Below are 24,910 nucleotides of genomic sequence, written 5' to 3'. Positions count from 1 at the left end.
TGTTGGCAGTTGTTTTAAATATTTAGCTGTCCCCTCATTAGGTATGTATACATTTTAAGAGTGTGATTTCTTCCTGTTGTACGTATCCCTTGATAAATTGAAAATAGCCTTCGCTCTCCCTTCTAATCTTTTTCAATGTGAAATTGATGTTGTCGGATACTAGTATGGTCACCCCAGCTTTTTTGAGGGAGCTGTTTGCTTGCAGGATTGTTTTCCATCCTTTCACTTTGAGTCTGTGTTTGCTCTGACTGTTGAGATGAGTTTTTTGTAGGCAGCAGAATGTTGGGTTCTGTCTCTGAATCCATTTTGCCACTCTTTGTCTCTTAATTGGTGAATTTAGACCGTTGACGTTGAGAGAGATTATTGTTATGTGGTTTTGTGTCATTTTTCTGTAAGGGTGTGTTGTGCTTGTAGTGTTTGTCTTGACTTATAGTAGCCCCTTTAGCTCTTCTTTTAGGTTTGGTTTTGAGTCTATGAAATTCCTGAGCTGCTGTTTATCCACAAAATAGTGTACTGTTCCTTTGAATTTGACTGAGAGTTTAGCCGGATAGAGTATTCTTGGTGAAGCATTCATTTCAGTGAGGTTTTTTTTTTTCACTGTATCTCACCATTGCTTTCGGGTTTGGATGGTTTCCCCTGATAGGTCTGCTGTGAATCTAAGGGGTGCTCCTTTGTATGTGATTTCCTTCTTTAACCTTGCTACTTTCAGTATTGTGTCTCTATCCGCAGCATCAATCATTCTAACGATGATATGTCTTGGACTGTTTTAGTTAGGGTCTCTTTTAGCTGGCACCCTTCAGGCTCCTTGAATCTGAATGGGTGCATTGTCCAGCTCTGGGAACTTTTCAGCAATTATTTGTTTAACCGTGGCTTTTTTATTGGAATTGTTTCCCTGACCTTCTGGTACTCCAGTGATTCTGATGTTGTTCCTCTTGGAATCATCTCCTAGGACTCTGATTCACTCTAGAGCTATTTTGAGGTCTCTTGCTATTGTTTGTTGTTGCCTGTAGGCTATATGCAGCTGATCTTTTAGTTCATTGATTCTGTCTTCAGCTGTGGCCATTCTACCGTTGAGGGCACAGACTAAGTTTTTTATTACATCTACCGAATCTTTTATTCGTGACATTTTTTTTTTGTGTAGCTTTCCACTTTCTGCTCTCATTTCTTCCTGTATTTTCTCGATTGTTTCTCTCATGTCCTCTTAATTTACTGGATATCTCACTATTTCATTGACTTCATTGATCATTTGCATTACTTCATATCTGAATTCTTTCTCAGAGAGGTCCCTTAGGTGAGTAGCACGTAGTGAGGCTTCTGAACTCTTCATTGTCCTCCCTTCCTGGTGGGGATTTGGGTTGTTTCTTCATGTTGATGTGGAGGTATTGAGACTAAGCTGTTACACGAGATTGCTGGGTATGAGTAAAGCACCTGTGGCATTGTGAGTGGCCGCCAGCCCAAAATCAGGCCTCACCCACTTCTGCAGAGACCATGCCCACTTCTGAAGAGGCCATGCCCCTACGGGTACTGGTGTGTGTATGGGGTAAAACCTGGGAAGGAAGAAGACTGGGCACAGTGTTGGGGACAGACAGGAAGAGGTTCAGGGATGGTGAGCATCCCAGGGTCCTAGAGGACGCCTTGGGTGAGTATGTGGAGAAAGCCAAGTCCCGGATTCAAGTACTGACTGATCTGGGGGAAGAAGAAGCTAATCATCTATTTTTGTTATAAACAAACACCCTGTGAATTTGGAGAGAAAATTCAGTATAGTTTTTGGGCTATGGCTAGTAGATGGAAATTGTTGTATCACCACATAATTCCTAAGTGGAACTATAAATATATAAAGGAAGTCTAAGGGTATCATTTGCATCACTATGTATGACTTTTATGTAGACATTTTAATAATTATTTGTATGTTTTGAATACTATGAGAGTATGTAGTATAATTGATGCTTATGGCTATCAATTTAGTTCATTTCACTTCTATAGAAAGGAAATTTTGTTCTGTAGAAAGGACAATAACCATAGAGTTTACTTTCGTGCCCCAAAATGGAATTCTAACTTTTGTGAAAGGTTAATTATCTTCATTGAAAAAAAACACCTTTGCCAAGCATATACATATATACACATGGCAGTGCCTGGCAAGCTAACCGTGGCATAATTGATATGCCAAAAACAGTAACAATAACGGATTTCATTCCCCTGACCCTGAAAGAACCTCTAATATGGTAGCATTGGGAAGGATGAGTAAGGAGAGACTGCTAAAATCTTAGGGCTGGGACAAATGGAGACGTTACTGGCACCCGCTCCAGCAAATTGATGAACCACAGGACGACAGAGCCTGGCAAACTACCCGTGGTATACTCGATATGCCAAAAACAGTAACAATGATGGTCCTCATTCCCCTGACCCTGAAAGAGCCCCCAATATGCCAATGGGCTATGCTAGCACGTGACGGACAAATGGAGACATTACTGGTGCCTGCTCAAGCAAATTGAAGAACAACGGGATGAGAGTGATACAGTATATTTATGTATGTATACATAATTATTTTTGTTTGTTCTTTGAATCACGGGTAGCTTGCCAGGTTTTGCCATGCAGGTGAGATACTCTCAGTAGCTTGCCGGGATCTCTGAGAGGGGCATAGGAATCGAACCCGGTTTAGCCGAGTCAGCCACATGCAAGGCAAACGCCCTACCCAGCCCAGCGGTGGGGCATTTGCCTTGCGCACGGCCGGCCTGGCCGAGCCAGGTTCGATTCCTCCGCCCCTGTTGGAGAACCCGGCAAGCTACCAAGAATATCTCGCCCGCATGGAAAAGCCTGGCAAGCTACCCGTGACATATTCGATACACAAAACACAGTAACAATAAGTCTCACAATGGAGATGTTACTGGGCCCGCTTGAGCAAATCGATGAACAATGGGAGGACAGTGCTACAGTACTACATACATAATTATTCTATAATCATAATTATAAAGAAGCAATAGCCATCGTTTACTTTTGTGTTCACAAAAATGGAATTATAACTTGAGAAAGGTTAATAATCTTCATTGGAAAAAAAGCATTTTTGTCAATTAAAATCTTGGTCTTTCTTAGGCTTGGATTTAAATTATTTGTTCAAGGAATCAGTGTTCTTGAAAACTTCTAATTAAATTTTCCTTTCCAGCTTTACTGGATGTAGATACGTAAAATAATTTGAAAGATTGCTTTTGAGTATTTTATGATAACAATTAATTAGTCATTTGTAGAGGAGTGATTATCTTTGTACTTTATTTAAACATTTAATTTATTGTTTCATTTACTTTGTCAAACATCAATGTTTAAAATGATGATTATTGATATTGCTTCCTACATATATATATATATTGATATTATTTATATTGTATACATATAAAATAATTCTACTGAAATTATTAGTCAGATTTTTAGAGAGAAAATCCAAGTGTTATTTTCTTCTTAGCAGGAATATACTTCAGGTAATATGCCAAACACAGTAACAACAAAGTCTCACAATGAAGACGTTACTGTACCTGCTTGAGCAAATTGATGAACAATGGGAGGAAAGTGCTATACTTATAAAGGCACTGGAGTTTTCTTTTTTCTGAGAGTGAGAGCTGTTTAATTACAATAAATAATATTAAAATTATATATTTCAGATGGCATACATACTACATAATGCTAATGACAGATCACTCATATTAATTGATGAACTTGGCAGAGGTACTAATACAGAAGAAGGTATTGGAATTTGTTATGCAGTTATTGAATATCTGCTGAACTTAAAGGTACTGTTTATTTTAAGTGGATTCATTTCTATTCCTTTTCAAATGTCTTTTTTGTATTTATCATGATTGTTATATTTATTGTACATTTATCAGGACATTTACATATACACCTAAAAATAGCTTTTTAAATCATTTTTAGAAGCTAGAAATACAATAGCATTTGCTGATTGATTTTTGCTGTGCTGTGGTTAAATCCACGACCACACATATATAAGACAAGTTATCTCTTTCTTAATTACATAGCACTTGTAACTTTATTTCTACTGGGGATAAGAATGGTTAAAGTGTTAGTCATGATGTAGATGATGAAAAAGGAAATCACGAAAAAGGAATAATGTCAAAACAGTACTCAGTTTCATTTAATCAAATGAAATACCAAAATATGAAAACATTTTGAAAGTTATCTCCATGTATAATAGTCTTGACTATAATGTCACAACATGAAGTAAAACACTAAGCTTCTGGTTTTACTTTATGCAAAATCTTCTACTTGCATAGATTTTATTCTTTTAAAGATAATGGTTTTTCACAAATTAACTGAACAAAGAAAACTGACTCTGCTCTATTAATAATAGAACTCAGTAAGCTCATTTGTTAAATTTCTTAAGTCCTAATTCAAAATATATTTGGATATGAAAACATTTTTATTATTTAAAGTACCTTAAATGTTTCTAGAATGATGTTTGACACCTTAAGTGTGTTAATGATTTATTATATAAATTGAGAAAAATCTTATTTTTATTTAAAGAAATGTATGCTATGTGGCAAAGTTCCTTCTTCCAAACTTCCAAACTTCCTCCTGACCCTTGTTTCTACTGTCTGTGGGTATCAATCTTATATTATGCTTTTTTATGTCCCACAGATGAGTGTAATCATTCTATGTCTGTCTCTCTCCTTTTGACTTATTTCACTCAGCATGATACTCTCCATGTCTATCCATTTATAATAGAAATTTATGACTTGTTTTTTCCTGGTGGCTGCATACTACTCCATTGTATGTCCTGTAGAAATGGGGGGACAGGTAAGACAGAGAAGGGACTGTCAATGTCATTACTATGACAATGACAATTGGAAATGATCATTCTAGACAAGAACTGAGTGCTGACAGTAGGTAAAGGGATATATATGATAACTTCCCAGTCCCTGTATGCCCAGAATGCCCAGAAGGAAAGAGAGAAAGTAAAGGAGATATAGAAGAAAATGCCTGCCATAGGGATAAGCTAGGGTGGAGTAGGAGGGGAGGGTGGCAGAAGGGAAACTGGGGACATTGGTGGTGGGACATGTGCACTGGTGAAGGGATGGATATTGGAACATTGTATGACTAAAATGAAATACTCTTTGAACCCATACACTTGTATACATATATGTACACTGAAACACTGTCCTGTCACTGTCCTCCCATTGTTCATCGATTTACTCGAGCAGGCCCAGTAACGTCTCCATTGGAGACTTTGTTGTTACTGTGTTTGGCATATTGAATATGTCACGGGTAGCTTGCCAGGCTCTGCCGTGCGGGCGAGATACTCTCAGTAGCTTGCCGGGCTCTCTGAGAGGGGTGGAAGAATCAAACTCAGGTCAGCCATGTTGGCTGTGTGCAAGGCAAACTCCCTACCGCTTTGCTATCGCTCTGGGGGTGGACGTGACCTGAGGCCAAACACTGAAACACATACAGTTATAAAGAACAACATTATAACTATCTCACAGTGATTCAATTTTTTAAAAATAATAATAATAAAGAAAGGTATGCTGTGAATTTAAAAGACTCTTAGTAACATAATCATTATAGTTTTGACTTGATACAGTTTGGGGGGATCTCACAAGTAGAGTAGGTGATGTTAAGGCACAGCAGTTCTGGGGGCCACCAGGACCACCCTGGTGTTACCTAAGTTGAACTTGGGGCCTCTGCATGTTTTAGCTTACCAGACATGCAGTATCACCTACATGACCTTTCCCGAAAACCTCACGGTCATGGTCCTCCCGTTGTTCATCGATTTGCTTGAGCGGGCCCAGTAACGTCTCCATCGTGAGACTTTGTTGTTACTGTGTTTGGCATATCGAATACATCACGGGGAGCTTGCCAGGCTTTGCCGTGCAGGTGAGATACTCTCAGTAGCTTGCCGGGCTCTCCGAGAGGGGCGGAGGAATCGAACTGGGGTCGGCCATGTTGGCTGCGTGGAAGGCAAACGCCCGACCCACTGTGCTATCGCTCCAGCCCTTCCCAAAAACCTAGTATATGTAATTTTGATCAACATCAATTAGAATTTCTCTTATAAATAAGATGAACATATTACCTTTTAGAAATAAAAAGTAATTTTAACATGATTGTTAATTTTGTATGTCCAGTTGATTGGGTTATGGATATGCATTTGGTCAAACATTATCCTGGATGTATCTTTAAAGTTGTTTCTGAATAAGATTGGTATTTGAATTCATAGATTAAGTAAAGAAGATGTCCCAGAAGGGTTGGGCCAATCAGCATTCCCACCATGAGAGCCTCTTTCAAACATGCCAGCGCTGGTTTTTTTTTTTATGTGTGCCAGTCTCTGTGGTGTAGGATGATATCTCATTGTTATTTTGATTTGCATCTCCTTGATTGCTAGTGATAAAGAACACTTTCTCACTGGCCTTTTGGCCATTTGTATTTCTTCTTTGAGGAAGTTTTTATTCATTTATCTTTCCCAGTTTTTGATGGGATTGTATTTTCTTTCTTGTAGAATTCTACCAGTGCTTTATATATCTTATATATTAGCCCCTTATCAGATGAGGTGCGGGTAAATAATTTTTCTCATTCTGTGGGCTGTCTTTATATTGTGGTCATTACTTCCTTTGAAGTGCTTCCATTTGACCCAGCAATACTATACTACTCCTGGGAATATACCCTGTTAGCCCAAAAACACAATTCAGAAAAGCCATCTGCACTCCTATGTTTATTGCAGCACTATTCAAAATAGCCAGAATCTGGAAACAACCCAAGTTCTTGAGAACAGATGAGTGGATAAAGAAACTATGGTATATCTGCACTATGAAACACTGTGCAGCTGTTAGGAAAAATGAAGACACGAAATTTTCTTATACATGGATAGACATGGAGAGTATCATGGTGAATGAAATGAGTCAGAGGGAGAGGGACAAACACAATGATTGCACTCATTTGAGGGACATACACACATACGTATACACACGCACACACAGTATGCGAATAGTACCCAAAATACAGTAGAATAAAGGATCAGGAGTACTGGTCCATAGTATGAAGTTTGCCACAAAAGGGGAGGGGGAGTGCATTTAGAACAGAAAAGGGACCACTATGACAATAGTTGGAAATTTGAAAATGATTACTCTGAATTAAAACTGAGTGCTGAAAGGAGGTAAAGGTGATATGCATGATAACAGCGTTGCAAGCCACAGTGCCTAAAAGAAAAATAAGAAAGAGAGAGAGAGAGAGAGAGAGAAAGTGCAGGGGAAGGGTGGGAAAGGGGGCGGTATACCGGAGATATTGGTGGTGGGGAATGTGCACTGGTGAAGGGATGGGTGTTTGATCATTGTGTGATTGTAACCCAAACATGAAAGTTTGTAACTATCTCATGGTGTTTCAATAAAATAAAAAAAAAGTGTCTGCCACAGATGCAGGCTGCAGGAGGATGGTAGTGGGAGGTAAACTGGGGACATTGGTGGCAGAAAATGCACTGGGGAAGGGATGGGTGTGGGAACATTGTATGACTGAAAATTATGAACAATTTTGTTACGGTATTTCTCATGGCTGGAGCGATAGCATAGTGGGTAGGGCGTTTGCCTTGCAAGCGGCCAACTTGGCCAACCTGAGTCCGATTTCTCCGCCCCTCTTGGAGAGCCTGGCAAGCTACCGAGAATATCTCCCCCACACGGCAAAGCCTGAAAAGCTAGCACCATACATGCAAAAAAATGGGCTCAGAACTCTGCCTAACACCACGTACAAAAGTAAGATCAAAATGGACCACAGACCTCAACATCAGACCGGAATCCATAAGGTACATTGAAGACAAAGTTGGCAAAACCCTCCATGACACTGAAGCTAATGGTATCTTCAAAGATGTCACGCCACTGGCCAAGCAAGTGAAAACAGAGATAGACAAATGGGACTATCTTAAACTAAGAAGCTTCTGCACCTCAAAAGAAACAGTGACCAAAATACAAAGACAATCTACAGAATGGGAAAGGATATTCTCCAGATATATTCAACACATCCGACAAGGGGTTGATATCAAGGATATACAGAGTACTGGTTGAACTCCATGAGAAGAAAACATCCAACCCCATCAAAAAGTGGGGTGATGAAATGAACAGAGACTTTCTCAAAGAAGAAATCCGAATGGCTAAAAGACACATGAGAAAATGCTCTACATCATTAATCATCAGGGAGATGCAGATCAAAACAACAATGAGATATCATTTCACACCACAGACACTGGCCCACATCCAAAAGAACAAAAGCAACAGGTTATGGCGCGGATGTGGCGAGAAAGGGTCCCTCCTTCACTGCTGGTGGGAATGCCAACTGGTTCAACCATTTTGGAAAACAGTATGGACGATTTTCAAAAAATTAAAAATTGAGCTCCCATTTGACCCAGCAATACCACTCCTGGGAATATACCCCGGAGAGGCAAAAAAGTATAGTCGAAGTGACATCTGCAGTTGTTTGTTCATTGCAGCACTGTTTACAATAGCTAGAATATGGATAAAACCTGAGTGCCCAAGAACAGATGACTGGTTAAAGAAACTCTGATACATCTACACAATGGAGTACTATGTAGCAGTTAGAAAAAAATGAAGTCATGAAATTTACATACAAGTGGTGCTACATGGAAAATATCATGCTAAGCGAAATGAGTCAGAAAGAGAGGGACAGACATCCAAAGATTGCATTCATCTGGGTAACATAAAGTAACAAAATAAGAGACTAACACCCAAGAACAGCTGTGATAAATACCAGGTTGTTTGCTCCATGGCTTGGAGGCCAGCCGCACACTCTAGGGGCAAAGGCAGCTCAGATAGAGAAGGGAGCACCAAATAAACGGTGCTGGGATGATCCTCCAAGGATGAGAGATGCACGCTGAAAGTAGACTGTAGACTGAACATGATTACAACTCAATGCCTCTTTTGCAAACTACAGCACCCAAAAGGAGAGATAGAACAAAAGGGAGTGCCCTGCCACAGAGGCAGGGTGGGATGGGGGATTGGGGTAGGTGGGAGGGATACCGGGATTGGTGGGGGTGGAGAATGGGCACTGGTGGTGGGATGGGTACTCGATCATTGCATAACTGAAACCCAGGCACAGCAACTTGTAAGTCTACAACTGTACCTCATGGTGTTTCACTAATAAAAAAAATAATGATTATAAACTAAAAGCTATAATTGAAGATAAATTAGTATAAAGTCCTATGTTCAGATTTTAAAACTAAAATTCAAGATTTGTAATAAATCTACCTTAAACATGTGGGGAAAAAAACGCCTGGCAAGCTACCCGTGATGTATTCAATATGCCAAACACAGTAACAACAAGTCTCACGATGGAGACATTACTGGGCCCGCTCGAGCAAATCGATGACCATGACTGTGATTTCTCATGGTGATTTCATTAAAAAAAGATTTCCCTGCTTAGGGTAAGTGTACCATCCTTAAAGTTATAATAGAACAAAATGTCTTACCCTCATATTAGAAAGAGGAATCAACTTCCGTCTGACTGGCTTTAATCTGGATCTCTGGTTCTTTCCTGATCTTGAACTGAATCAGTTCTTTCTGGGTCTTGAGCCTGCCATTATTTGAAGTAAACTAGACTACTGACTTGACTGGATCTTCAGCTTGATGATTGAAGATCTGGGAACTTGTCCATAATTATTTCCTGATAGTATGTTATTATGTACACACACACACACACACACACACACAGAGAAAAAATAAAACTTCTTATTATTTCTGCCTTTGTGGGCAACCCTTACTACTACAACTTTAGTATCAAGTTATTCTAAAGAAACAGACTTATGGCTGAATTTTCTAAATTGATTCTGGTATTTTTGGAATTGACCATAATCTGATTAAAGTTACGAATGATTCTATTTCTAATTTTTAAAAAAGACACTATTAATTGACACTATGATCTGACAATAGAAATAGGCAAAATTGAATACTCTCATTTACTACTTACAAACAATGAGCTGGATGACTGTGTATGTGATTATTTCAAACATTTTTGGCAAACTAATGAATGAAATGAGATTGACTGATTGTTCCTAGTACGGCTTGACAAAGTGGGAAAGAATTTCAGTATAAATTACGACATAAATAACATGAAAGCTTCTGTTTACCCTGTAGTTATCCCTATCTTGTATAGGTCCTAAATTACTGAAACTCAAACCTGGAAGCTTATTCTGTGATGAACTGAATTACAGTGGAAGTTGAACTCCCAACCACATTTAATAACTATTAAAGTGAGAAGAGTGATTTGGAAGGAATGGAATCCAGTAAATTAGAATGAGAACTCAAGAATGAAACTGTGGCATTGAAGCTAGTAAATTCTGAAGAGACTATTTTGCAAGTGAAAGAGGTTCCCTCCATTCCCATAGGAAGAATTTACTTACCTTGACTTTATTCAATGCAAATGGCCCCACCCCTTTCAGGAGTGAGCCTCTCTATCAGGTAAAGAACCATGTTCAGCTATGGTGATTGTTGAAGGCCAAGGGAATACAAAATGCATAGTGGGAGAAGGTATGACCATATAACTGGTTATAAATATTTTCATAATGTTTTATAAATTTAGTGTATCTCATTCCTGCTTTGATTTGTTAAGTAAATCACTGTATCACTGTCATCCTGTTCATCAATTTACTCAAGCGGCTGCCAGTAACATCTCCATTTGTCCCAGCCCTGAGATTTTAGCAGCCTCTCCTCCTCATTCGTCTTTCCCAATGGTTAAGTAAATAGTTGAGGTTTTCTTTTTTTGTTTGTTTTGGCGGGTGTGGATTAGTGTTAGATTTTGGGCTATACCAGGTAACTCAGTGCTTACTCTTGGCTCTGTGCGTGGCAGTCACTCCTGGAAGTGCCCTGGGGGACCATATGCAGTGCTGGGAGTTGAATTAGGATCAACTGCTTGCAAAAAATGTGTTTTGCAAGTACCTGTGTACTATCTCTCCTAGTTGGTTTTATTTAAATATCATATGATTTAAATAACACAGAGTGGCTAGGGCTGGAGCGATAGCACAGCAGTAGGGTGTTTGCCTTGCACGCAGCCAACATGGCCAACTCGAGTTCGATTCCTCCGCCCCTCTCGGAGAGCCCGGCAAGCTACCGAGAGTATCTCGCTTGCACGGCAGTGCCTGGCAAGCTACCCGTGACGTACTCGATATGTCAGAACACAGTAACAAAAAGTCTCATGATGGAGACGTTACTGGGCCCGCTCGAGCAAATCGATGAACAACGGGAAGACTGTGACCGTGACCGTGATGATTTAAATGGCAACTGTTTCTGTCCCTTGTCATCACCCTACCATAGTTCAGGTCCAAGATTTTATTTTTGTATTTTTCTCTTTCCTGTAATATAATGTATATATGTATGTGCATTCACAGTGTTTACCCAAACATGTTTCCTTCACTGGAGCACTGGAGCACTGTCCTCCCATTGTCATCGATTTTGCTTGAGCAGGCCCAGTAGCATCTCCATTGTGAGACTTGTTGTTACTGTGTTTGGCATATTGAATACGTCACGGATAGCTTGCCAGGCTTTGCAGTGCAGGCAAGATACTCTTGGTAGCTTGCCGGGCTCTCCAAGAGGGGCGGAGGAATCGAACCCAGGTCGGCATGTTTCCTTCATTGAATATAAATTTCAAAACACTTAAACTATTTTAGCATCAGGCTTATTCATTCATTTATACATCTCTTTCAAGGTATTTAAAAATAAAATTTTATATTTAAATAATTTTTAAAAAAATTTTATTTTTATAAAGTTGTTCAAAATAATTCATTGCATGTAATATCCAAACACCAATCCCACCACCATTGCACCTTCCCACAACCATATTTCAAATGTTTCCACCACAAATCCCAAACTGTGCCCCCAAAGCAGAACCAAAATAATTTTGTATTGCTTGCTATGAATAATCCACTAAAAATGGTCCAATAAAGTTTCCTTAGAGGAAAGTATGTGAAGATTCTTGTATTTCATCCTGAAGCCATTAAACCCTTTTATTAGAGATTGCTAACATGTTTGTTAAACCCAATCAAATGTCATCTGCTATTCATGGTACATCAGTGTTGTAGAGTATGAGAGGTTGCACAGCCACGGATGCAGTGGCACCCTCCAGGAATTCTAAAGTTTAGAATACGATTATATAGCTGATTCACTCATGGGTGAGGTGAGGCCTATTTTGCTCTCTTCTGGAAACTATTTCTCAGTCTCAGGATCATGGTCGTTGATGAGATTATATGGCACCAGAGGCAGTTTGTAGGTGTGACAGCGAAGCTACTGGTAAACTTGGAAGATTTAAATTATTCTTTTAAATAATTTTTAAAAGAATTTTTTAGTTCATTTTAAAGTAATAGTATTTATTGTTATATGTTCCAGGCTTTTACACTATTTGCTACACATTTTCTGGAAGTATGCCAAATAGAAGTACTGTATCCTAATGTAGAAAATATGCATTTTGAAGTTCAACATGTAAAGAACACCTCAAAAAATAAGGAAGCAATCTGCTATACCTACAAACTTTCTAAGGGACTCACAGAAGAAAAAAATTATGGTATTTAATATAGAAATTATGTGTATGCATTTGAAACGCTGCATATTTTTGTTAAACTTTCTTTTCTCCTCACTTTTGTCAATCTAACCAAGTTTTTTGTATTCTTTTTTGGGAGCTCGTGTTTTCGTAGGTTGTATTTTTTTTTTCTTTTTGGGTCACACAAGGCAATGCACAGGTTACTCCTGGCTCTGCACTCAGGAATTACTCCTGGCAGTGCTTAGGGAACCATATGGGATGCTGGGAATCGAACCTGGATTGGCTGCGTGCAAGGCAAATGCCCTACCCGTTGTCCTATCACTCCAGCCCCAGGTTATATTTTCTATGTCAAAATCATATTTGATATACATTAGCCAATAACTATGTAGAATTATCACACATGAAGGCTCAGAAGTATTCATTTCTGTCCGTAGAAAACTGTAATGTGGTTTATATTTTCAAGTAACATAGTGAATGAAAGATGCACATTTCACTTACATTTTTTCAGCATCCTGTCTCTGTTTTCCACAGGTCCAGCGAACTTGAGAATTATTAAATCTTAAGTCTTAAAATGGAATGCACTGCAAAATCATTTCTTTCTTTTCCCACACCTTGTGATGCTCAGGACTTATTGTTGGCTATGTACTAAGGAATTACTCCTGGTGGTGCTTAGAGGACCATATGGGATGCAGGGGATTCAACCTGGGTTGGCTGCATGCAAGGCCCTATCTAATTTACTATCTCTCCATCCCCAAAATAATTTATTTCTAAACTTGATTTGATATTTTCTATCTAAATAAATATTATATACAAATTCTTATTATTCATAGAACTTTAATTTCATTATATATAAATTTCTAATATTTTAGTTATGAATGGGATCCTTTTGAGGAAAAAATCATTTTTGTTTTGATATTTCAAGTGGGAAGTAAACAAGATAATTTATATTATGTGTTTAATCTTTATTAGTCTCAAATTTATTTTTTAAAATTGGGAATAATTTTCCATATATTTGAACTTGGTGAGATTAAATCATCAAATATGAACTGACTAGTAATTAGTAACTTCTCAATAATTAATGTATACCTTTTTCTTGCCTTTTTTTGTGAGGTGCTAGGATACAAACCAAAGAGCTCACACACACAAGGGCAGTGCTGTAACACTGAGTTACATTTCCAACCCCTGCTTCTGTTTTCTTTAAAATATTATTATAAACTTTTTTCACACATTAGAAAGCGTGTATGTCATAGTTGCTTTACAGTCAGTACGAGAATACTCACTGGTGTTTGAACTCGCTTGAAGGATATATATATATATATATATATATATATATATATATAATGTAATTTTATTTTCATAAAGTTGTTCATAGTAATTTGTTACATTTAATATTCCAACATCAATCTCACCACCATTACACCTATTCACCATCATATTTGGGATGTTTCCACCCCTACCCCCAAACCCTGCCCTCAAAGCAGGACTTAATTTTTCTGTACTGCTTGTTATGAATAATTCATTAGAAATTATAAAAAAAAGTTTCCTTAGAGGAAAGTGGAGATTGTTGTACCTCACCCTGGAGCTAGTAAGTCCTTGTATGAGAGATTACCAACACATAAAATGTCAACTCAATTCCTGTGCTCCAGGAATTCTAAAATTTTAAGTATAGTTATACAGCTGAGGTTAATTTTTTTTTAACTGGATGGTGAGTTTGGGGTCCGGAGGCATCTCTATGTAGTATATCATTTTGTGCATTTTGTGTTGCTCTCTTCTGAGAGCTTTATTTATGAGTCTGTGTAACATGGCCATTGATGAGCTTATATGGCACCAGAGGCAGTTCCTGGACATGGCTGCCAGGCTACAGGAAGCAAAAGGAGATAGGGGGAGGTTGCCCATTCCCACTCTGTGTGAGCCTGGAGCTTTCAGTCACAAGTCTGCAAACCTGGGCTTTTCAACAGATTCACACATGAATGAGGCTGTCCTAGCCTATGAAGAAGACTTATTTCTTTACCATTTGAAATATTTCTTCCTCATTGAACTGCTAGATTGATAAATATTCAGCTCTAGCATTTACTGTTGCATTCTCTGCCCCTGAAAAACCCATATATATCTTAGACCTTCTGTACCAACTACATTTATAGTTAGATCAGCAGTGTTATTATCTGATTTTCTAATTATCTCTTTCCCTTTCTCATATTTTCCTGCTGACTCATAGGTAGGGTGAGAGATTGGTATTATCTTACACGTCATAGACTTGGAAGTGTAAGTTGCTATCCTTAATTTTGGAAAAATTAATTGTGCTAATTTATTTTGCTATACTAGGAATTGAAACCAAGTCTTATGCATGCAAGGTACATGCTTTGCTACTGATCCACATCCCAGGTCTACTTTTGAGAATTGTTAGGTAGATCAGAAATATCCGTGAAAACAAAGTTTAAATCTTGGAAGAACAGATCAATATTAGTTAAAACAAATAAAATGTTAACAACAAAAACAATATTCAAGCCTCCCTGCCCCACTCTTGTGTATAATTTTAGGGTTAAAAGCTGCAGAGGTGTCATCACTCCCACCATCAATTGTCTTGGATGCCAAAGAAATTACAACTCAAATTACTGGACAAATTTTGGTAAGAAACAGTTTAAACAATAAGAATTGGTTTTGAAATTAAATAAGATACATTAAGTATTAGGTGGTTTTGTGCGTATGTGTGGAATTGAAAGTCAAACCCAAAGCCTTACACAGGTGAACTATGGCCATTATCAGTGAGATACATCCAGAGCAAGAACAAATATTGCATTTCTATTATGGTCTTGGGTAGACAAAAATTTAATATTAATTATAAAAACATATAAAATTGGAAGCTTAATTTCTAAATAAAAAGTCCTTTTGTTTTTGTTTTTTGGGCCACACCTCGTGGTGCTCAGGGTTTAATCCTGGTTCTGCACTCAGGAATTACTCCTTTGTGATGCCGGGGGTTCATAGGGGATGCCAGGGATCGAACCTGGGTTGATTGTGTGCAAGCAAGTGCCCTATCCACTATACTCTCTCTCTCTTTTCTCCCAACAAAGTCCTATTTTTTTTATTAGTGAAACACCATGAGGTAGTTTTAGACTTACAAACTTTCGTGCTTGGGTTTCAGTTATACAGTGATCCAGTACCCATCTCTCCACCAGTGCCCACCCATTCTTCACCAACAATGATCCCAGTAGCCCTCCCCACCCCGCCCCATTCCCCCCCATCCAGCCCTGCCTCTGTGGCAGGGCATTCCCTTTTTCTTTCTTTTTCCTTTAGGATGTTGTGGTTTGTAATAGAGGTATTGAGTGACAATCATGTTCGGTCTATAGTCTACTTTCAGCACACATCTCGCATCCCGAGCAAATCCTCCAAACACCCTTTACTTGGTGTTCCCTTCTCTATCTGAGCTGCCTTTTCCCCCAGCATGTGTTGCTGGTTTCTGAGCCGTGGAGCAGATCTCCTGGTACTCAACTCAGTTTTCTTGGGTGTTTGTGTCCCATTCTGTTACTTAATATTCCCCAGATGAGTACAGTCTTTCTATGTCTGCCCCTCTCCTTCTGACTCATTCCACTTAGCATGATACTTTCCATGTAGAACCACTTGTATGCAAATTTCATGACTTCATCTTTTTTAACAGCTGCATAGTATTCTATTGTGTCCTTTTTGTGCATCAAATGTTTATAGGTTAGTGCGTTTTTTTTATGATGATACAGATTATTCTTAAAATTTTTAAAAATTCCCCTATTTTCATTGAGAAACTGTGATTTACAGTACTGTTAATGATAGAGGCTCATTGTTCTAACAGGACACCCATTACCAGGGTGTCCACTTGCCTCTACACTGCCCCAATGACCCTTCCGGTCTCCACTTCCTGCTCCCCCCAGGTAAGTTCTGTATACTTAATATTCCAGTTTTATTGCCTTTGGGCATTTGGTTTTCCTTTACTATTTATTTATGTTCCATAAATATGAAATTATTCTATGTTCCTTTCCTTCTGACTTTACTCAACATGATACCTACTAGTTCTAAGATGTGACAAATTGCATGATTTCTTTTTTCTTTTTAAGTAGCTGAGTAGTAATTTTGTGTATATATCCCACCATTTCTTTATCTAGTCATCAGTTCTTTAGCACTTAGGTTGTTTCCAGATTTTTCCTGTTGTAAATAGTGTTATCATGAACACAGGTCTACAAATACTTTATTGAAATAGTGTTTTGGCGACCTTGGGGTCCCCACAGTGGAATTGCTGAGTCATACGGAAGCTCAGTTCTTAGTTTTTTGATAAGTATTCATATTTTCCAAAGAGGGTGAACCAGACAGCATTCCTATCAATGGTGGATGAATAGTCCTTTACCCTCACTTTTATGCCAGAACTACTTGTTTTTTTTCTTTTTCATTTTATTCTTTCTCTCTGGTGAGAATTGATACCTCATTGTTGTTTTGATTTGCATTTTCCTGAAGATAAGTGATGAAGAACATTTTTAGATGCTTATTAGCTATGGCTTTTTAGAGGGAATGTTTGCATTTTTCTCCCCATTTTTGATGGAGCTTTTTATTGTTTGTTTTTTTAATGGGATTGGTTTTATCAGTGCTTTATCTAGGATATTAACTCTTTGTCAGATGAGTGGTGGGCAAATATTTTCTCTTATTCTGTCGGATGTCTTTATTCCACTTGCATGTGTGTGTTGTGTGTGTGTGTGTGTGTGTGTGTGTGTGTATGCCTTCGCGCATGTGTGTTGCAGAAGATTCTTAATTTGATAGAGTTCCAGTTATTTACTTTGGTCTCTGTCTGGCCAGTGACATAAAATCATTGAAGAGGCCCCTGGATTCAGTGTCATGAAATGTTCTGCCTATATGTTCTTCAATATAGCTTATGGATTGAGGTCTTATATATGAAGGTCTTTAATCCATCTTTAATTGATTTTTATGTATGGTGTGAGAGAAAACTCTGAGTTAATTTTTGTTTACATGTGGTTGGCCCATCTCCCAACATTTGTTCAAAAGACTTTCCTCCTTCCACTTCATTCCTAGCTTCGTTGTAGAAGATTAGCTGACCTGAGTGGCAGTCTCTGAGGAACCTGAGATTCTGGTCCTGTACTTCCCAGTGCCTTACTCTGACTCTCTTGCTTTAGTCCTTGGGTTTGAGGCTTTGACTTTCTAGAGTCCAGAGAACTTGTGTCTAACTTTGTTCCTGACTTAGGAATGGGGTGAAATGTGGTGTATATTCATTTTTTTTTTTGTAGTTGTGTAGCGCCACCTAGTGTCAAAAACCTCAGCCTGAGGTACTTCTCAGTATGTGTCTGGCAGCACAAGTCGTTTTTTGTTTTTCCTGTTCTTTTCTGGGTCCTTGTTCTATGCTTAACCAGCTTCTCGACTAGGCTTTCTGTTGGAGAACTGAAAGCCTATGAGAGTAACTCGACTCACATTTTCACTGCTCTGCCTTTGACCACACTCTGCCGAAACCTGGATATGCCTGTGTGTGCTCGAATTGGCCCACTCATTGCCCTTCATTAGCTTCTTCATCCTTCCTTCAGCCTAGTGACTTGGAGATAGGTGACTCAATTGCTGTTGTTCTCAAACCGAAGTTTTCTGGGATTCTTTATGGCACCATGGAGTTTGCACTTCCTATTCCCTGCTAGGCCTTTTTTAGAACTCATTGCAGTTTCTTTTCTGCTCAGTTCTGATGTTCTGGTTCAGTTCACTGATCACTTTTTTTCTGCCATCATGGTCTGCCAACTGTCTTGTGTTAGTCTTTATAACTTTTTACAGACATTAATTTAATAAGATAGGGACTAAGTTAAACATCTTAATTCTGTAATATTTATTAATTATGAAACTATATGCTGAGAAAATAAATCTGTATAGTCATGAAAAGTAAAGATCATGGTGTGTAATATTTTTAATTTTAAAAATTTTATAAGGTAGTTCACATAATTTGATTACAGGCTGGCATGATAGCACAGCAGTTTGCCTTGCAAGTGACCGGCCCAGCCAAGCCAGGTTCGATTCCTCCGCCCCTCTCGGAGAGCCCAGAAAGCTACCGAGAGTATCTTGCCCGCACGGCAAAGCCTGGCAGCTACCCGTGACGTATTCAATATGCCAAACACAGTAACAGCAAGTCTCATGATGGAGACGTTACTGGGCCCGCTCAAGCAAATCGATGAACAACAAGGTAAGGTAAAGGCCCTCCCGTTGATCGTCGATTTGCTCGAGCGGGCCCAGTAACGTCTCCATTGGAGACTTTGTTGTTACTGTGTCTGGCATATCGAATACTCTCGGTAGCTTGCCGGGCTCTCCGAGAGGGGCGGACAACAAGAGGACAGTGCTTTAATATTAAAACACCACTACACCTTTCACCATCATATTTGGTGAAAGGTATAATGGTGTTTTACACCTTTCCATCCCAAGCCCCAAACCCTATCCCAAAGCACAACCGAAATAATATATTTTGTATTGTCTTTTATGGAAAACCACTGAAAATGCTGAAAAAAGTATCCATAGGGGAAACAGTGTGAAGACTGTTCTATTTTGGCAGGGGATTAAGACATTCTTTAGGATATCACTAGCTTGTTGTTAAAAGTTGAGTGATGTGAGCTTTCATATATATAACTTGATCACTTTACTTCCCGTTAATCATTGATTTGCTCGAGCGGGTGCCAGTAACGTCCCTGTCACGTGCTAGTGTAGCCTAGTGGCATCTGTTCATTCTAGGAACACGAAGAGCCTCAAACCAATTGTTCAGGGTCTTGACGGAGAAGTCTGACCATCTGGTAGGTGGGCAGCCGCGCGGTCTTTTGATGTCCCGTGGAATCCAGTCGATAACAACTCTAGCCCAGTGGTTGTCTCCAAATCTCATTACGTGTGCAGCCCGTCTGATTTTTGATGCCTTGGCAAATGAGATAGCATCCCTGATTCTTGACGATCGACGAAGGTTGGAACTTTGAATTCTTTCTCTCATTTGAGTGAAGCGTGATACTCCAAGCATAGCTCTTTCGATTCCTCTTCGGGAGACCCGAATAGCATTCTCATCCTGTTTTCATAGAGCCCAGGTCTCTGAGGCGTACGTTAATGCAGGAAGAACAGTGGAATCGAAGAGATGTGCCCAGAGCCGGAGGTTCTTGGTCCTCTTAGCTATTTCTTCGATGCTCTTGAAGGTGTTCCAAGCTGCTCTCTTCCTCCTGCACAACTCAGGTGCCACGTCATTTGTCATGTTGACTTCTCAACCTAGGTACATATAACTGTTGCATTTGGAGATGGTCATTCTGTTGAGAGCAAATGGAACATCAGGAATGCCACTGTTTCTCATAAACATTATCTTCGTGAGATTCAGCTGCAGTCCGACCATTCCACACTAACCGTCAAAGTCGGCCAACATTTATGCTGCTTGGCTAATGTTTGGTGTTATTAGAACGATGTCATCAACAAAGTGGAGGTGGTGTAGTTGCTGACCGTCTATCTTCATTCCCATTCCTTCCCATTCCAGTCGTCACATCACATTCTCGAGGGTGGCACTGAAGAGTTTTGGTGAAATGGTATCACCTGCCGAACCCCTCTCTTGACATGGATGATCACTTCTTTGTAGAATGGTGAGATCCTGGTAGTGAATCCATAATACAGCTCACGGAGTAATATGATGTATTGGAGTTTCAATGCTCTAATTGGCTAGGGCTTCAGTGACCGCGTCCATCTGAACAGAATCATATAGAGAGCCTGGCAAGCTACCGAGAGTATTCCGCCTGCATGGCAGAGCCTGGCAAGCTATGTGTTGCATATTCGATATGCCAAACCCAGTAATTACAATGGGTCTCATTCCCCTGACCCTGAAGGCGTCACCAATATGGCAGCGTTGAGAAGGATGAGGAAGGAGAGGCTGATAAAATCTCAAGGTCAAAATAGGCTGCCCAAATGAAGAAAGACAAAAATGATTGTCTGTACTTTCAGTGCACGTACGCTAGCATCAGATGCATCCATTGAGGACCTGATGGTACAAGCGCAAAAGATCAAGTACGACATCATTGGTCTGACCAAGACAAAAAGGCTTCAATCACATCATGCTGTTTTCGACACTGGAGAAGAACTGTACCTAGGAACATGCGATAAAAGAGGCATTGGAGGCATTGGTATCCTTGTCAACACGAACTTTGCCATGAGCATTGATTCATTCGAATGCCTAACAACCTGAATTGGACGATTACACTTGAACAGATGTGGCTCACTGTTGGCAGTTTCTATCTTTGTTGTCTACACACCAACATCCAATTCTGATGAAGGAGAAATTGAGAAGTTCTACATGGAGCTGAAAAAGTTCTATAAAGAAAACCGCACCTTCTATAATCATTGTCGGTTATTTTAATGCCAAGATAGGACCGAGAAGATCAGCTGAAGAACTCCACATTGGAACCCATGGCCTAAAATGGAATGAACAGGGTGACAGACTGTCTGAGTTCATCATGTCGACCAAGACCATCCATGGTAACTCACAGTTCCAGAAGGCCGAATCTAAACGTTGCACATGGGAGTCTCCCGGTGGACGGTTCCACAACGAAATAGACATCATATTCAGTCAACGGTTTTCCTGACCCATGTCACTGTTGCCCCAAAATTTCAAATGGGATCAGACCACCGTCTTCTTGGTGCAGAATTCTACTTCACAGAGTGGGGAGAAAGGGCTGCAAAATTTAAGAAGAGAACTCCCAGAACGAACACCAACTGGGAGCTCTTCAGCACTATTGCTGCAACATGGGAAGATGCCATTGTTGACAACATTGGCGAGGAATATGATTGACTGGTTCAGCACCTCCATGATTCTGCGAGGAACGCCAAGAGAGAGATAGCCACAAAAAAAACCCCTGTCTTCGAAAACTCTTGAGCTTATTCCCCAACGTGGTTTGACGCATGCCTCAGGCAACCACAAGTTGAATGTCCGAACAAAGCAGTGCAGAGATGTGATCAAGGAAGACCTCAAAGAGAGAAGAACAGAAATGCTGGTAGATGTGGCAGAAGCCGGGAACAGCATTCGTAACGCCCACCTGTCCTTTGCCAACTACAAGACCAAGATAACTGCCCTCCGACATCCTGATGGATCTATCACATCTTCCAGAAAGGCAATGGAGAAGTTTATCCATGACTTCTACTCAGATCTCTTCGATAGCCATGTCCACCTGCCCACATACCAAATTCCACAGGATGGGTATGTCGTTCCCAATGTTCTTTCTTCCGAAATCTCACACACCATTTCACTGGTAAAGAAACTAACAGCACCCGGCCCAGACAAAGTCAGACCTGAACACCTGAAGAACCTGCCATCAGTAGTCATCAATACGCTGGCTCGGCTCTTCACATGCTACCTGTCTGAATGCAAGGTTCTGCCCCAATGGAAAACCAGCAGGACTGTACTACTGTACAAGAAAGGAGACATCCATGACATTGGCAACTATCGCCCGATCTGCCTATTGTCTGTCATCTACAAGCTGTTCACTAGAGTCATCCTGAATAGGATTGGCAGAACACTAGATGAAGGACAACCATGCGAGCAAGCCAGGTTCCGCAAAGGATTCAGCAAGATTGACCATATCCACACGATAACCAAGCTCATTAAAATTTCTCGGGAGTTCAAGGTGCTGCTCTGTCTAACGTTCATATATATCAATATATATATGCATACATATATATGTGTTTATATATACATATATGTGTATATATGTATACATATATATTTCCCTTCGACTGTGAGTGTGGAAAGGTCGGATTGCAGCTGAATCTCATGAAGAAAATATTCATGAGAAACAAACTAGTTCATGACATTCCATTTGCTCTCAATGGAACAAACATCTCCAAATGCAGCAGTTATGTGTACCTGGGTTGAGAACACAACATGGTGAACCACTTGGGGTCAGAACTGCGCAGGAGGAAGAGAGCAGTATGGAATGCCTTCAAGAATGTTGAAGAAATTGTTACGAGGATGAAGAAACTCTGGCTCCAGGCACATCTTTTTGATTCCACCGTCTTCCTGCACTAACATATGCCTCAGAGATCTGGGCCCTACGAAAACAGAATGAGAATGCTATTTGGGTCTCCCAAAGAAGAATTGAAAGAGCTATGCTTGGAGTAGCATGCTTCACTCAAGTGAGGAAGGAATCCAGAGTTCTGTCTTCCATCGACGATTGAAGATCAGGGACACTGCCTCGTTTGCCAAGGCTTCAAAAATCAGAGGGGCCACACATGTAATGCGATTTGGAGATGATCACTGGACTAGAGCTGTTACTGATTCAATTCCTTCGGATGTCAAAAGAACGCCTGGCTGCCCACCTACAAGATGGTCAGTCTTCTTTGTCAAGACCCTGGACAAACAGTTTGATGCTTTTCATGTTCCTGGAGCGAGCAGACACCATTGGGCTACACTAGCACGTGATAGGGACAAATGGAGATGTTACTGGAGCCTGCTCGACCAAATCAATGAGCAACGGGATGGCAAGTGATACAAATAATATATTTCCCTATATGATTGGTTTCCTACTATATGAAACCCCATCAAATGTGGTGTGGTACTCTTGGAAAATGGGTAGGGAGTGTCTTATGATGTGTTACATGGCTGCATTTGCAGCTGCATAGTCCAGGAATACATTCATTCTTGCGTGAGATTCTGCTCGAGTGTGTGGGGAGTGGCCTTGAGTATGGCAGCAGTTGGGTTGTGTAGGTTTTCGGCTGCCAGGGCTGCATCCCTTGGAGCAGGGAGGGCTCTCACCTGCCCGCCTCTGGGGTGCCCAAGTGAAACAGCCTGACGCAGGGTCCGGTGGCATGCCTTTGGCAGCTTCATATTGCTCCCTTCCAGCAGAAAAAAACCTGTGTGATCTGGATGGTGGCCAATGACGAGATTATCTGGCACTGGCAGGCAGGAGGTGACTTATGGGCATGACCCCTGTGTCACTGGAGAAAGAGGGAGACGGGCAGAGGATCTCCACTCAAAGTCCCTTGAACCTAGAGTCCAAGGTCACAAAATTCCACATTACCTGGCTTTGTCGGTGTATAATATTTTAGATCTTTGACATTTTTGCATAAGAAAAGTTTGTTTTTTTTTTTAAATTATAGTTTAGGTGATAGGATTAAAATAGTATTTAAATTGCTTTGGTTTTTTCCCCATTTTTGTTCTACTCTTGGCAGTGTTTCAGGGCTCTGTTTTAGGGGTCATTCCTTGCAGTGCTCAGGTGACCATATGTGATACTGAGGATTGAACCAGGGTCAGCCATATGTAAGGCAAGCATCCAACCAACCCAAGGGCTCAGGTGACCATATGTGATACTGAGGATTGAACCAGGGTCAGCCATATGTAAGGCAAGCATCCTGGTTGTAGATAGTCCTAGTGCTTAAGTTTATACTATTGATGTACTATGTCACTGCATATCAGTCACAAAGTGCCCATTATCCCCTGCTCCTGTTCATATATAAATTCTGGTCCAGAATTCTTTCATTATTTGATAATTTATAGTTATGATTTTAGTGCATAGTGTTGCTTCATTCGACCCCCAGCAGTGTGCCTCTAGATCCTCTACCTATACACTTGTGTTACTTCTTTCTGCCTCATCCTTTCCTCCATCTTCTTACTTCTGACCTGTGCTCAGGGAATCACTCTTGGAGGAGCTTGAGAGACCTTAAGTGGCCCCTGGGATTGAACCCAGGTTGGCCTCATGAAAGACAAAAGCCCTACTCGCTGTACTATCTCACTGGTTCCTGAAGTGATATTTTTTAGGATATAAAGATCTATTATGAAATAGGAAATATTTATATAATTTTTTCTACAAAATAATATTTATTTCTCCTGGTATATTCTTTGCTAGTTGGATGAATCTGACTTAGTCACAGCCGTTCGTTTATCATTGAGTTTCATTTTTCTATGAAAGGATATAGAATGTTGCTGATATCTAAAACTGAAATTTATAGAAATTATGTTTCAATTTTTATTTGTTTTTTCAATGACAGCAAAGCCGAAAGAGTACCCCTGAGATGGAAAGACAGAGAGCTGTGTACCATTTAGCTACTAGACTTGTTCAAACTGCTCGAAACTCTCAATTGGATACAGACAGTTTACGGACATATTTAAGTAATCTAAAGAAGAAGTATGAAGCAGATATTCTCAGAGTTGAACATGTTTCAGAAAACACTGAAGAATAGTAACAGTTTACAGTCTTGTTCTAATGATCTTAATATGAGGAATGAAAAAAAATTTTTTTCTTGAGAGCAAGAGATATTTTTTTGATAAATTTTATTTGAAAAATAAAAATTTAATTGAAAAATATATTAACTTCAGAATTGTCATTTATAGATTCTATATGAGAAAATGTTATAATTCAAGTGAGAAACATTCGGATAATTTTTA

The 24,910-nt window shown here is 39.8% G+C and overlaps 1 protein-coding gene across 1 annotated transcript in view; it reads left to right on the top strand.

Annotated features, from left to right (window-relative positions):
• Positions 1–24,705, top strand: part of MSH4 (mutS homolog 4) — a 122,997-nt gene extending 98,292 nt beyond the window's left edge. Inside the window, exons 18-21 of the mRNA XM_056122899.1 lie at positions 3,651–3,779; positions 12,372–12,546; positions 15,060–15,148; positions 24,514–24,705. Coding sequence (XP_055978874.1) covers positions 3,651–3,779; positions 12,372–12,546; positions 15,060–15,148; positions 24,514–24,705 — 585 coding nt within the window. The remainder of the gene's footprint in view (positions 1–3,650; positions 3,780–12,371; positions 12,547–15,059; positions 15,149–24,513) is intronic.
• Positions 24,706–24,910: the final 205 nt, after the last annotated feature.

Source organism: Sorex fumeus, unplaced genomic scaffold, assembly GCF_029834395.1.
Source record: "Sorex fumeus unplaced genomic scaffold, SorFum_2.1 ptg000047l, whole genome shotgun sequence".
Classification (NCBI taxonomy): Eukaryota; Metazoa; Chordata; class Mammalia; order Eulipotyphla; family Soricidae; genus Sorex; species Sorex fumeus.
This window is presented reverse-complemented; position numbering and strand designations above follow the sequence as displayed.